This window comes from Silene latifolia, chromosome Y, assembly GCF_048544455.1.
Source record: "Silene latifolia isolate original U9 population chromosome Y, ASM4854445v1, whole genome shotgun sequence".
Lineage (NCBI taxonomy): Eukaryota > Viridiplantae > Streptophyta > Magnoliopsida > Caryophyllales > Caryophyllaceae > Silene > Silene latifolia.
The window spans coordinates 359,891,430-359,905,047 of record NC_133538.1 but is presented as its reverse complement, the minus strand read 5'-3'; the positions used below and the strand labels follow the sequence as shown (position 1 = coordinate 359,905,047).

The following is a 13,618-nucleotide window of genomic DNA, read 5'->3' as shown; positions in this document are numbered from 1 at the left end:
AAAATTAGCAGTTATCAATTATCGTCGTCGGTAGAGATATCATATTGAGATTTATGCGAGTTGCTCTCATTAAATATGTAATGCCTTCAAAAATTGTGTCAAAACTAAAAGAAAAACAAAAAAAGTTTGGTTAGAATAATATAGAAAAAAATGTGAAAAATAAAGCTGAGAATACAAAATATATATATTGATTCAATCTTTATGATGTGTAGTCATGGATACTAGCTGGATTACCTTGCCAAATGACCATCGCGATTACATAAATGGATGTAGGGAGTTTATCAAGTTAGCTAAGGAAAGTCTTGTAGATGGGAAAACAAAATGCCCATGTAAGAGTTGTAAGTTACGTTATTACTTCACGCTGGGCGAAATAGAGGGACATATTTTATTCAAAGGGTTTTACCAGAAGTATACGGATTGGTTTTAGCATGGTAAAAGGGACGTTCTTGATCATTTGCATGGAGAAAGTAGGGAAGAACCCTTGGTAGGTCGTGATAATATGAAAGGTTTACTTGATGCAGTTTATAGGACTACGATTCCTAACCATTCTAAAGATCTTGATGATCATAATACTTTTCTTTGCTCGTAGAAATAGAAAAAGAAGCTGAATTTGATGACGTGTCTATGGGGTTTAGTTCTTCTGGTGAGTCCGATAATGAGTTTGAGCACGCATACGATGCTACGACTGATGACCTCAACAATAAACAAGACAATAGCTATAAAAGATTATTTGAAGCTGCAAACGAGGAACTTTACGAAGGCTGTCAATCTTTCTCAAAGCTCTCATTCCTTTTACATTTATACCATATTAAATGTATGTTTCATTGGTCTATTGAGTCATTTAACAAGTTACTTGAACTTCTACTTCAAGCATTTCCTCAAGTAAAAGAGTTCCCATCATCCTTTTATGAGGGTAAGAAGATAATAAATGATTTAGGACTTGGGTATGAAAAGATTCACGCCTGCCCATCCAATTGCATGCTATTTTGGGGGGAAAACAGTGACAAGGAGGAGTGTAATGTTTGTCACACGTCAAGATGGAAAAAAGTCATAGGTGAAAAAGGTAAAAATCTAGCTAAGAAGGGTGAAGGAGCTAAAGTGATGAGGTATTTTCCCCTCATTCCTAGATTAGAGTGGATCTACGCGTCACCTAAAACAGCAGAAGATATGAGATGGCATCATAAAGATCGTGTAAAAGATGGAAAACTTAGACATCCAGCAGACGCTTTAGTGTGGGAATAATTTGATTCTCGGTATCCTCTATTTGCCTATGATCCTCGAAGTGTTAGGTTAGCATTAGCTAGTGACGGGTTTAACCCATATCGTTTGATGAATACCACTTATAGCACATGGCCAGTTATTTTGATTCCTTATAACTTGCCACCATGGTTGTGCATGAAAACCTCTTCATTTCTTTTGTCTTGTATTATTCCTGGAAAATCCAGTCCAGGAATTGACATTGATGTGTATCTCCAACCTCTAATTTCTGAGTTGAAGTTGTTATGGAGCGGTGTTGACGCATTTGACGCCTTTGAAGGTGAAAAATTCAAACTCCGAGCAGCATTACATAGTACTATTAATGATTTTCCAGCATATGCTATGCTTTCGGATGGAGTCTTCTTTGGTTATGATGCTTGTCCACGTTGTACCCATTCAACTAATTCCGGAAGATTTGGTGGCAAGATTTGCTATGTGGGACATAGGAATTGGTTGGCTCCAGATCATCACTATCGTTCTGAAGCCAATTTGTTTGATGGAACGATAGCGTTTGGCTATGCTCCAGAATCTATAAGTGGTTCTCATGTCTTAACACAACAAGAAAAGATTGAATATATGTATGGGAAGACTACAAAACGATTGAAAAGGCCAAATAGAGCAAGGGAAGTTGGTGTCTCGACTAACATGGTTAATGATAGCAACTGTGAAGATAATAATCATAATTTGTGGAATAAGAAGAGTATATTTTTTGAGCTGCCCTACTGGGAACACAACCCACTAAGACATAATTTAGATGTTATGCACATTGAGAAAAATGTGTGCGACAATATATTGGGTACACTTTTAGATATGGATAAGAGTAGAGACGATGTGAATGCGAGAAAAGGTCTAAAGAAGCTAGGCATAAAGGAACATCTATGGCTCCAAGATCGACCTAATCGAGAACCATACATGCCTCAAGCATAATACACCATGTCTAACGAGGAGAAAGAGCGATTTCTAAAAGTCTTGCAAAAGATTAGAGCTCCTGATGGGTATGGCTCAAACATCTCTAGATGCGTGAATATGAACCAGAGAAAACTCATTAATCTTAAGAGCCACGACAATCATGTCTTAATGCAAGATATACTTCCTGTGGCATTGAGGGCATCCAAGGCTACTAAAGTTATTGACTTACTTGGGGAATTATCTTGCTTTTTCAAGTCTCTTTGTTCGCATACCCTTGAACACGACGAGTTAAATGCACTTGATCGAAAATTGTGCTAATACTATGTCGTATGGAAATGGAGTTTATGCCAACCTTTTTCACAATTATGGTTCACCTATTGATTCACTTAGTCGAGGAGGCGAAACTTGGTGGTCTGTCCAAAGATAGATGGATGTACCCTATTGAAAGGTAATTATCAGAGACTATTTAAGTGGATGTTTAAGTGTTTTTTCTAAACTGATTTTATGAACTCTCTAAAGTTATTTGGCTCACTTAAAATCATACGTAAGTAATAAAGCGCAGCCAGAGGGATCAATTGCTGAAGGGTACATGCTTGAGGAGACAATCACATTTTGTTCAAGGTATTTGGGAGATATTGAGACTATCTTTACTAGATCGAAGAGGAATGATGATGGTATTCAAGACATGAGTGATTATTTGTTTCGCTCTGGTGGTAGAGTTGTTGGTATGATTGAAAAAGTAAGCCTAGATGACAGAAGTTTAAAACAAGCTCACCGCTACGTTTTGCTTCATTCTGATGAGATGAAAGAGGTTCTTGAGTAAGTATAAATGACTCAAAGTTTTATAATTTAGCACCCATCCTTAATATAATCCGGTAATGATTTTTTTCCAATTATTTTGAAGTCGGTCAGTGTTTCTTTTTGCTCTATAAAGCTTAAGTGTTGTACCCTTGTTCTTTTACGACAGCGAAATTGCTTCGGTAAGCTGTAAGCATGCTGATGTCAAATGGTGAAATGTGTTATCTATAGTTATTTAGAATAGGATGAAGTAAAAGATTAAAAGATTATCTATAGTTTATTTTATGAGGTTTGGAGAATGATACATAAAGTGGAGTACTACTCTTCACATTTACAACTTTATGATATTAGTTAACGACATTAATATTTTACGAGTATTATATAATTTTCTTTCCAATTTTTCTTTTCTCTAACCCGTGCAACTTTGTGTTCTTTGTTGGTTTGTGTGGAATTGTGTGTTGGGACTGCCACCACTACTCCATGATATTAGTATGATATAGTTTTCTATGCTCACCAAACTTATTAATGCTTTCTTTTCCCTATTTTCTAGTAGTGCAGTGATATTAAAATAAGTCTTTCAGTTGCAGTGATATTGTTGATAGTTAACGGAAAAACTAACGGCCTTAGGTTTGAGTTCCTTAACTATATAAAAATATGTTTAAGTTCCTCCTGCATTCCCTGCGTCCAATTTTGGTATTATCATTTATTTTGTATATTGTTATGTCACTAGAAAAGTATAAAAATATGTTTTGAGATATGAACATATGTATTTATGTGTTTTGGTAGATAATGAAGGAAATATTGAAAAGGTCGGTGGTCCAATTCAACCGCATGATGTATGGTGTACTAAAGGGAGGTATTGTGTCACTTTTAATGAATTTCATCAGCCACTCAAAATGGGAGGACACATCCTCGTTAAATTCATTGGTAATATGGCTCGGAAGGAAAGATTTTGTCCAATTGGAGAGAAAAAATTGGCACCGTGTGCCTGAAATTTTCAAAGTTGAAATCATCAAGTGTATTCGGGTATGTTGTTACTAACTTCATAACATGGATAATTATGCTAGTTTGGTCAGCTCATATTTTTTTGTTTAAATTAACCTTTTTTTTTCAAAGGATCATTTTGTTATTCCCGTTGGTGATGGCTATGACAAAGGTATTCTGAAGCGTGTAGGCAATAGTGTGAGACAATATAGGCACGACTTGAAGAAGACTTTGTTTAAACCCACGAAAAAAACTAAACAAGAAATCTACCAAACTAAACCAGGAGGGGTCCCTCTTGATAGTTGGATTCATTTAGTGGATTATTGGTATTCTGACAAGGGAAAGGTATTTGCCCAAAATTAAATACTTGATTTTATTATCCTCACTATTTTTTCATAATGTCAGCACTCTATGTAATGTCTATTTTATTTAATGCAGAAATTTTCTGAATGCGGAAAAGAGGCCCGTGCATCACAAAATCATGTTCACACAACCGGGTCAATAAGCTATGCTAATATACGGGCGGAGTTTGTAAATATTTTATCCTTTATTGATGATTACCACCATCTTTACATTTATTTAGAATTAAATACAAGCTTAGGTGTATAAGCTAATTACTCACTGATGACTCGCAGGAAGAAAAGAACAAAAGGGAGCCAACTGAATTGGAGGTTTTCAAGCAAACTCATAAGAGGAAAGATGGGTCATATGTGAAAGATACAATAACGGAAGAATTTGTGGTACTCATATATAATAAAAATGTTTGATGTACTCTAAAATTTCTTGTAAATTGACACATACTAAGCATTTTTTTAATGTGTGCAGTTGGATGCTGATACTTATGTTCAATCTAAACTTGCAACTAATCCTACCAAGCCCAAAGCGCAAATCCAAAATGAAGCTTTCAGTAAACTAATGTATGGGGAAGATATCCCTAAACGCCCGTTAGGCTATGGTTTCGGCGTGAAAGGAAGTGATGTATTTGGGGTGCACAGTATTTTAAGGAAAGAGACTTTTAATTATGGAGATGGTAGTTCTTTGGAACTCAAGCATGTGGAAAAGGTGCAAAATATGGAAAAGTCTGTTCTAAGTTTGACTAACGACAAAGAAGAGCTGCAAACCAAGTTGAATGAGACGAATAGCATCTTGTATAAAATCTTGGAAGGTATGAGTTCGGGAATGTCGTCGCCCGAGATAGCCCAACTTGTAAAATCATCCTTGAACTCAAAGGTATTTTTATATTTATGTTGTCTTTAAATTTAATATAGTACTGAATCGTAGTATGATTCGAGTTTGGTAGTTTTGTCTATCTTTGAATGGTTCTATAGGAATGATGCTCGGTTATATGCCTTAGGGTTAGTTGTTGCCCGCAACCCCTTTCATTCTTAACGTTATTTAAAATAGTTGCGAGACGTCATAAACTTGTGACCGTCACCATTCACAAGTAAGAATTTGTGACCAATGTGTAAATTGTTGTAGTTAGGTGTAAAACTTTGTTGGTTTCCACTAGCATCCACAATAATGATGACTTCATTTATAAAGTCATCAAAATTTTATACCATAAATTAAACTTTGTTGCTCTCCCAAAGAGGAAGGGGGGTTAGGGCTTAAAGACATTACTCAATGGAATGCTGCTGCTGTGGGTAAACTAGTGTGGTGGGTATATACTAGGCCCGATAAATTATGGGTACAATGGATAAATCAGATTTATCTCAAAGGGAGGAACTTGTCAGATTATGAGCCCAATACTGAGTCAAGTTGAAGTTGGAGAAAAATCTGCTATGTGAAAAAACAATGTCATGCAGATGCAGGGGTACAATCAAGGTGATTGGATTGCTAAGTATAGAATCCGGGATGGTTACAATTTCCTGAGAAATGCTAAGCCTAAATCCTCATGGTATCAACAAGTTTGGGCTTCATGGTCAGTCTCTAAGCATAGACTAAGCCTGGCTAGTTTATGAGGGAGCAATTAACACTAGAGCAAAACTGAAGAATCTGGGAATAAATGAAACAAGCAAGTGTTATTTATGCGAGGATGGAGAGAAACTATACAACATCTTTTCTTTCAGTGCGACTACAGTACCAATATTCTTAATTATCTGGAAAAATGGCTGGGAGTTAGAATTAGAAGAGAAAATACACTCAACTGGATCCTCAATTGCATGTAGATATCCGACAAACAAAGTTTGTTTCCAGTACAACCATATCATCAACATTTTCACAGTGTGCTTAAACAAACAAAGTTTGTTTCCAGTAGAACCAAACCTGGAAAAATGGACATATCATCAACATTTTCAGTGTGCTTAAACAAACAAAGTTTGTTTCCAGTAGAACAATAAAATTTTGATGACTAAGAACAACGTGAACCCAATCGGCCAGTCTTTATATGAAAATGGTAAGAATCAGAGTCGGAGCTGAGGGAGTAGCATATTTAGCATGTAATAAATAGCTAGCAACTGTAGCGGTTAGTGTAAGGTAAGTGCTAGCGCTGTTAAGTATTCATTAAGGTTCATGTAATCATCTTTTTTTTTTTTTTTTTTATGTATGGTTTCTTAAGTATGTAGTATTTTGATTTCTTTTTGTTATTAGTAGCACAACCTTCCTACTTGATTGCCTTGTTAATGATATTTAATTTCCTTGCATGTAGATATCCGACTCAACTAATAGTGGCGGTGCATCCGGATAGAAGGACCAAATCTTGAATTCACTTTCTGGAGTAGATTAGTTGCAGCTTTTGGCTTAAATCTAATCGTTTCGAAACAATTTATTATTTTTGCTGAAAAGCATTAATAGGGATATTTCTTATTTCTATTGTTCGATTGTTCGGATGTAATAATTACAATATTTTTTTTTATTGTTTTTGAATTTTGAAAACATGTAATTTGATGATTGCAATTTTAATTTATGGTATAAAATTTTGTTTCTGTTCTAGTCAAATTAATCTTTTTTATACACACTTTAATTTATGATGTCATTAGTTGGTAATTTATATGATTTAATTCAAATCATATTGACGAAGATAGTATTAGTGAATTTGTCTAGTGACAGGAAAAAGCGTAGAGAAATTCAAAATTTCGACGCGAAAAAGTGTAGATAAACTTTGACGCTTAAAAGTGTCACTGCTCTCGACACATAAAAGCGTCTACAAGGTTGACGCTAAAAACCGTCAAAATTTTCTGACGCCCCAAAAACCCACGCTTCTAAAAGCGTCGAGAAATAAAATGGCGACGCTTTTAAGCGTCGGGAATAGCCCAATAAAGCGTGGGCAAAGTAAGGTGTGTGTAGTAGTGCGGTTGGCCCATCAAGGGCATACTAGTGAAGAGGGAATGCTTCCCTCTTGGGCTAAAATGGATATCCTTTTCCCAAACTCGGAGCATGCCAACGGTGGAACACATGGACATGGAGAAGGAGAAGGAGAAAAGTCAAGTGGCGGTGATACGGTGGAAGTCAATAGTGAGAGGGACGAATTTATGGATTTCTATGAGAGCGATGAATTGCGAGCACAATGGGATAGTGATCTTGGAGGGGATCATAGTAACCAATAAAGATGTTCATGAGCATAGTGGAGCAGGCATGAGGCACCCACCATGGCCTAGGTGACACTCTTCTATTCCCCCTCATTTTTCGTGTCAAAAATTTCATGCTCTTCTAACTTGGCTAACATTTAATTGTTTCAAACTCTAGAGGTGTCCTTCTAAAAATTATGGACTATTTTTCAACCTTAGGAACATCAAGGTGACGATAAATTTATTGTTCCCGCTTTGAAAATCCAAAACAACAATTAGTTTCATGCATTGCATACTTGTGCATGAACTTCCCTACTTTTACACTAGAAATAGTGTCTTACTCGGTTTAGGGAAGTTCAAACACAAGAAATGATAGTTAATCCAAATTAGTTGTCCAACCAATATAGTCATTCATCATATAGAATAGATTAGAATGCATCACTTATGTATATATGTCATGTAGTTTTCATATTAGTGTAGAAATCGTGCATTCTGATTTAGCATGCATAATTTCCTATCGTATTGGCCATTGAGGATAATGCCCATGTAATGTGTGGGGATGGGAAATTCTAACTTGACTTTTAAAATCAAAAACCATAAAAATTTGAAAAATTGAAAAAACACAAAAACATGTTCATTCCTTTGTAGTGTATAATTGTATATTTTGTATATACTTGTTTGTTTGTTTGTTTATTTGTTTATCTTCCTATCACATTGATCGACTACGCCACATCTGAGGCATGAGGAATATGAAGACCGCATGGTATGATCTTTCCAATCTCCTTTTTGCTCTCCATGTTAATGACTATGTGGCTTTATTTTGATTGATGCGGTACAAAGCAATGTGATTCTAAGAGTTTGATTTACTTTATATGGCATAATAGTTGATAGAAGCATTTGCATTAAGTTGTATAAATGTTAGTTGCATCATGGCATGTAGTTGCATTGTAGGAAAAGTTTTGTGAAAACATCTATTTGGGAAGCTTGACAAGTGTATATAAGGCCCTTGTAGATACTTTTTCTTCTTAAGACTTTGCTAATTAGAATGCTTCTAAAACACCCTAGCATGTGTCATGCTAGTATCCTTTGACCCATGGATTAAGGCCTAGTCAAGAGTACCTTGTGTTGTGATAACTCCTTGGCTACCGTTTATTCTAAGGTGACCTTTGAAATCATGCAACCATTTTCCACTTCTATCACATTTTGTCAACAAAAAGGGAATGGGCACAAAAATTATCAAATTGAGTTCAAGCGGTTAAAAATGAAAAACAAGAAGTTTGCAAATTGCATAAAAGAAAGGAGTATAAAAATAAGAACTCCTATGCTTTAATAAAAGACCCTTCCTTACAAATTAGGGTGACTTTGAAAATGTTCAAAAATGCAAAAAGTTGAAAATTGTCAAGCACCAAATGCCAAACATTAAAGAAATGGCAAAAAGAAATGGTTCTCAAATGTCAAATGCCACAAGAAATTGGGGGCAATAACAACAAATCAAAAGCAAACTCCTATCGTGAAACTCAAAATACGTTGATCCATTTTTCCATTGAACCCACTTTTATGCATGGTAGATAGGGGACGACCCTTCTTCTTGTCTAGGCAAGAAGGGGAAGTCCGCGATCCTACAATGTTTCTAACACCATAAGGAGTCTACTCTTGATGAAAGCATTTAACGATTGAGGACAAAGGTACCCTTGCTTGAAACAACTTGGAGGTGATTTATTGGTATCCTTCTAGGCTTAGTAGTTTGAAGAAATCGTATCTATGATGAAGTGTGTACCCTTAGATTGCTTCCTTTCTAGAAAATTTCCGCCACTTAGATGAGGAAAGTGGCTATTCATTTTTGTAGATGCATCCATTACTTGCTTTTGTGTTCTTAATGCTTGGATGTATCGCCATTTTGGCAAGTACCACCTTGCCTTGCAAGAAGGCATCCTACCTCATGGTTGTCTTATTGTGAGGTAAAGGGGCGGAGTGAGACCCGCTAATTATCTCATATCGGTTATATTAGTAGGTTAGTTTAAACAAAGGTCCTAGTTTTAGTCACCTCTTTACTCTGGACTAACAAAGGTTCGGTTTGGGGATGTTTGATGTGACTCATATTTGAGCACATGTAGGCCCCGAATTAACCTCGTTCCTATGCTTTTTAGCACATATTTGGGTCATTTATTATCTTTAGTTTCCCATTTTGCATATTCTTGAGGTTTTGTGTCCTTGGTAGGAGAGGATGGCTAACCTTGCATTTATGAGGCGAAATGGAGCTAAATGGATCGCATCCAATGAGCAAGCATCAAAGAGAAAACCGACACTAGAGGCCTAAGTAGATAAATGAAGTAAAATTGGAAATGATGAAAGGATCCTTGAATCCCCAACATGATCCTCGCGGATTGTTATGAAGCTAAACAAGAGAATCACTCTGCCCAAGGATCTGAGCGGCCCGAGCATGATCCGAGCGTGCCACACTGCAAGGATCCGAGCGGCTTGACCCTAGGACGAGGGGACTGTGCAGCAAAGATCCGAGCGACTCCTCCCTAATTCGAGCGGATCACAAGACAGAACAGCCCGTGCCTCAGCACGGGACGAGCGGATCGTGGGAGGACTAGCAAGGAGGATCCGCGCATTTCCCTCGGGAGTAGCATTTCCTCAAGTTTTTCTTAGGGTCTTAATAGTCATTTAAGCCCTTAGTAACCATAATTCTTGTACCTAATCCTTAATATAAATACCCCTTTGTACTACCTAAATTATCATCCCATCTTATGTTCTCTTAAACCAATCTTAATACTCTCTTAAATCAGTCTTAATTTAGTTGTAATACAATTCTCAATATTAATCACATCTTAATCTTTCCTTAATTTCTCTATTGTTCTTCCTTTTATTTAATTTGGGTAATTAGAAGATTATTTGGGTTTATTTGGAGGATTGACAACATTCCATCAATCATCAAGTAATTCTATTATTCTTTACTTTATTATTTGGAATTATATTCGTAGGTATAATTCCTCTTTACCCTTGTTTAATTATTGTTAATCACTTTCATTTATTCATCATGTTTTGCTTTGTTAGTATGATTGATAACCTTATTAGCATGCTAAACTTGATCATGAGTGAGTAGTTCTTTAGCTGGGGTTAATGGGGAATTAGGGGAAACAAACATGGGGATTGATCTATGCTTAATCTAATATGTTTTCTGATGCGTGCATTTTATATAGGCATTTTGTACATCATGTGTATGCATTCCAATGCATTTTGTGTAGTGTTTAGCTATAAATGTCTCCCGAATAGTCTACTTTGGCTTGTCTTGTATTATTTGCAGGTATGAACCGGAAAGGAGCATAATCAAGCTTAATACATATCCCTGTACATTCATTTAGGAGATGAGTTGAGTCGGAGCTTAGAAACTACTAATTGTGATTCGCAAGGAAGTAAGATAGCTAGGCGAGCAAAGGAATAACTTCAAATTACTAGTGCCTACTTTAAAGAGCCATATCTCGAGTTCTACAACTGATTTTCAGGTGATTCCAATTGGAGATGAAAGTTGTCCTCTTAGCTTTCCAACGCAACCGGAAACGCTCTGTTTGCCTAAGTAACGAAGAAATGGCAGCCGTTTGACGTTCAGTGCGCGAAGTAGGAATTATGCAGTGGAAACAACTCGATCGAGTAGAGTAGTGTTCGATCGAGTAGTTTAAGTCCTCGATCGAGTAGCTTATTTTAGATAGTGTTCGATCGAGTAGGTTTTCTACTCGATCGAGAGGTTTTGCTATAATTTACTCGTAGAGGAGTTTTAAAGTACTCGATCGAGTAATTTTTTATCTGCCGCAATGTTTTAATATCGTTTAGGTTAATAATTATTTTTCCTATAAATAGGAAAGACATAATTAGGTTTAAAACTCTCTTTTTCTCTCTTCTCCTTATTTTCTCTTTTTCTCCCTTTTGTAACCTAATACTGTTGCTCTCTTTTCCGGATCTTAATAAGTATTTCTCTCTTTACTCTCTTTAATTTGGAATGTTCTTTATTTCTTCATCTTTTGTTTTAGTTATGTTTATTAATAGCTAAATTCTCTTTTGTTAGGATTAGGGGAGCCATGGTAGTAAAGTAATGATGTTTTAAATAGGCTAGACGATTTATTTGTGAGAATCTGTCACCATAGCAATATAACTGTAATCTGTTTAGTTGAGTGCACGCTTCTAAATAACTTTAATTTGGGTAACTTTGTTCCTGGATCGAAATATTGGAACGAACAGACCTGCTATGAACAGTAGACTACCCAATGAGGGCGAAAGTTCAGTTAGTAGTAGTTTAGGGTGGATAGCGGACCGAAAGGACCATTCCCTTGCCCTTCTTACAGTAGACTGTCTAGGCTATTTATGACTGAGTTAGTAAACTGCTGTGGTGAACCGAAATCCTGACAAACCTCTCTTTATCTGATCATATCTTAGCTTTTGTTGCTTTTATTGCTCTTTGCCTTACTTCTCTTGCCTTAATCACTTTTAGTTAGAAATCATTTAAAAACCCCCAATTGTGACCGTAGACAGACTAGAATTAACAAGTAGATAGTGATCGCCTCCCTGTAGAGATTGACCCTACTTACCGCTGACTTCTGTTAGTAGTACTTAGGTTTTTATTTTTGGTACTAAACGACGGTATCAAATTTTGGCACCGTTGCCGGGGAGGCAACTATTTTATTTACTTGTTTCTTTTTGTCTGTCTTTAGCCTCAAGGGATTTATTCCTTGAGCCAGTTCTTATCTTTTTCTCTACTGTAGTTTTGATAGGCCCTACATGTCCTACCTAGACAGTTCTAGGTAAAAGATCATCAAAGGGAAGGCTTGAGTACATTTGATCTTCCACCTATGTTCCATCTTATGGCGCAACGGGTGGTTTATTGTGAGAGATATGGTGCTACTGGGCACAATGTCATTATTTGTTTGACAGGGAACAATGAAGTCTATGCGTTTAGACAGCGTAGACAAGCTAGTCATTCCATTACATATGTGCCGCCACATCCGTTTCAACAACGAGGCTATCAAAAGCCTCCATTCGTTTGGCCACTAAAACAACAAGGTCCTCCTCCTAATAAACAGAAAGAAGTGATTGCTGAAGTGAAATCTTTGATTAAGACACTTGCACTTAAACTGCAAGAAGATGATAGATATAAGAAAGCTCAATTCAATGAGCTGGAGTCTCAAATAGCTCGGTTAGGAGCTGAGGTGAACATTAGGCACTCAGAGAAGGTACACGCAACCTACACCGATAGAAGTCTTTCTTATGACGGACCTGGATTGACTATTGACAAAAATAATATGTATAACTCGGAATACGAAGATCTATATGAAAACGAAGCATTTATTGAAGATTTCTGCACTGTACAGCGACATACACTCGATCGAACTAGTCACAGTGTTCGATCGAGTGCATTATTTGAGGAAGTGTTTGATCGAGCAGAAACTACCACTCGATCGAACTGCCTTTATGAGGAATACCTCGATTGAGCAGATCATGATGTTCGATAGAGTAATATTCAAGAGGAGAGTCTTCGATCGAGTACACTATTTGCCCGATCGAACATATTAGCCACGGAGAGCATTGATATGTCATCTTGGTTCATTTTGGATGACTATTTTGATGAAGATAATGGTTATGGTGAATCTTCCATTTGGAAAGCGGAGCTGGATGCTCTTGAAGCTGCGATATATGGGACATAACCCACCAAGGAAGGGAATGAGAAGGTAGCTGAGTCAGTGGCTATTCCTAGCGCGGAAGAGGAAATGTATTCTTTTGTCAACGATTCCGATGTTTGGAGTGACCAACCTGAGGTAATTAACGATAATTATATTATTATTGGTATAAATCGTATACTACCTCATATGACTTATGCTTTATATTTCAATACTCTACCCCCTCCTGGTTGGACGAATAAGTTAACAATTTTTCACCATACTTCTCATCAGAAATTCGTTAAGCTAAGACGGTACCTTAGATTTCTTTTAAATGCTCTTAAGCCCTCTTATTTTCCATCGACGGTTAATTTGAGCTTTTATATTCCGCCCGCAGATGGGGGGCATAATTATTTTGTGGATAAATTTGGGAGCTTTCATAGGAAATTCATTAGGCTTAAACGGATGCACATTTCAATTTCCAATATTATTATTCTATTATGGTGCGACTTA

At 36.6% G+C, this 13,618-nt stretch overlaps 1 protein-coding gene and 1 long non-coding RNA gene across 2 annotated transcripts; both read left to right on the top strand.

Moving 5' to 3' along the window:
- Positions 1-263: 263 nt before the first annotated feature.
- On the top strand, positions 264-2,184 carry LOC141631709 (uncharacterized). The gene is made up of 3 exons (XM_074444345.1): positions 264-285; positions 590-1,106; positions 1,446-2,184. Exons 1-3 carry the CDS (start codon positions 264-266, stop codon positions 2,182-2,184), a joined length of 1,278 nt encoding a protein of 425 aa, XP_074300446.1.
- A 2,206-nt stretch (positions 2,185-4,390) lies between these two features.
- On the top strand, positions 4,391-4,929 carry LOC141626257 (uncharacterized). The gene is made up of 3 exons (XR_012535866.1): positions 4,391-4,479; positions 4,584-4,688; positions 4,774-4,929. It is a non-coding gene; the product is annotated as an uncharacterized LOC141626257 (long non-coding RNA).
- The last annotated feature ends 8,689 nt before the right edge of the window (positions 4,930-13,618 follow it).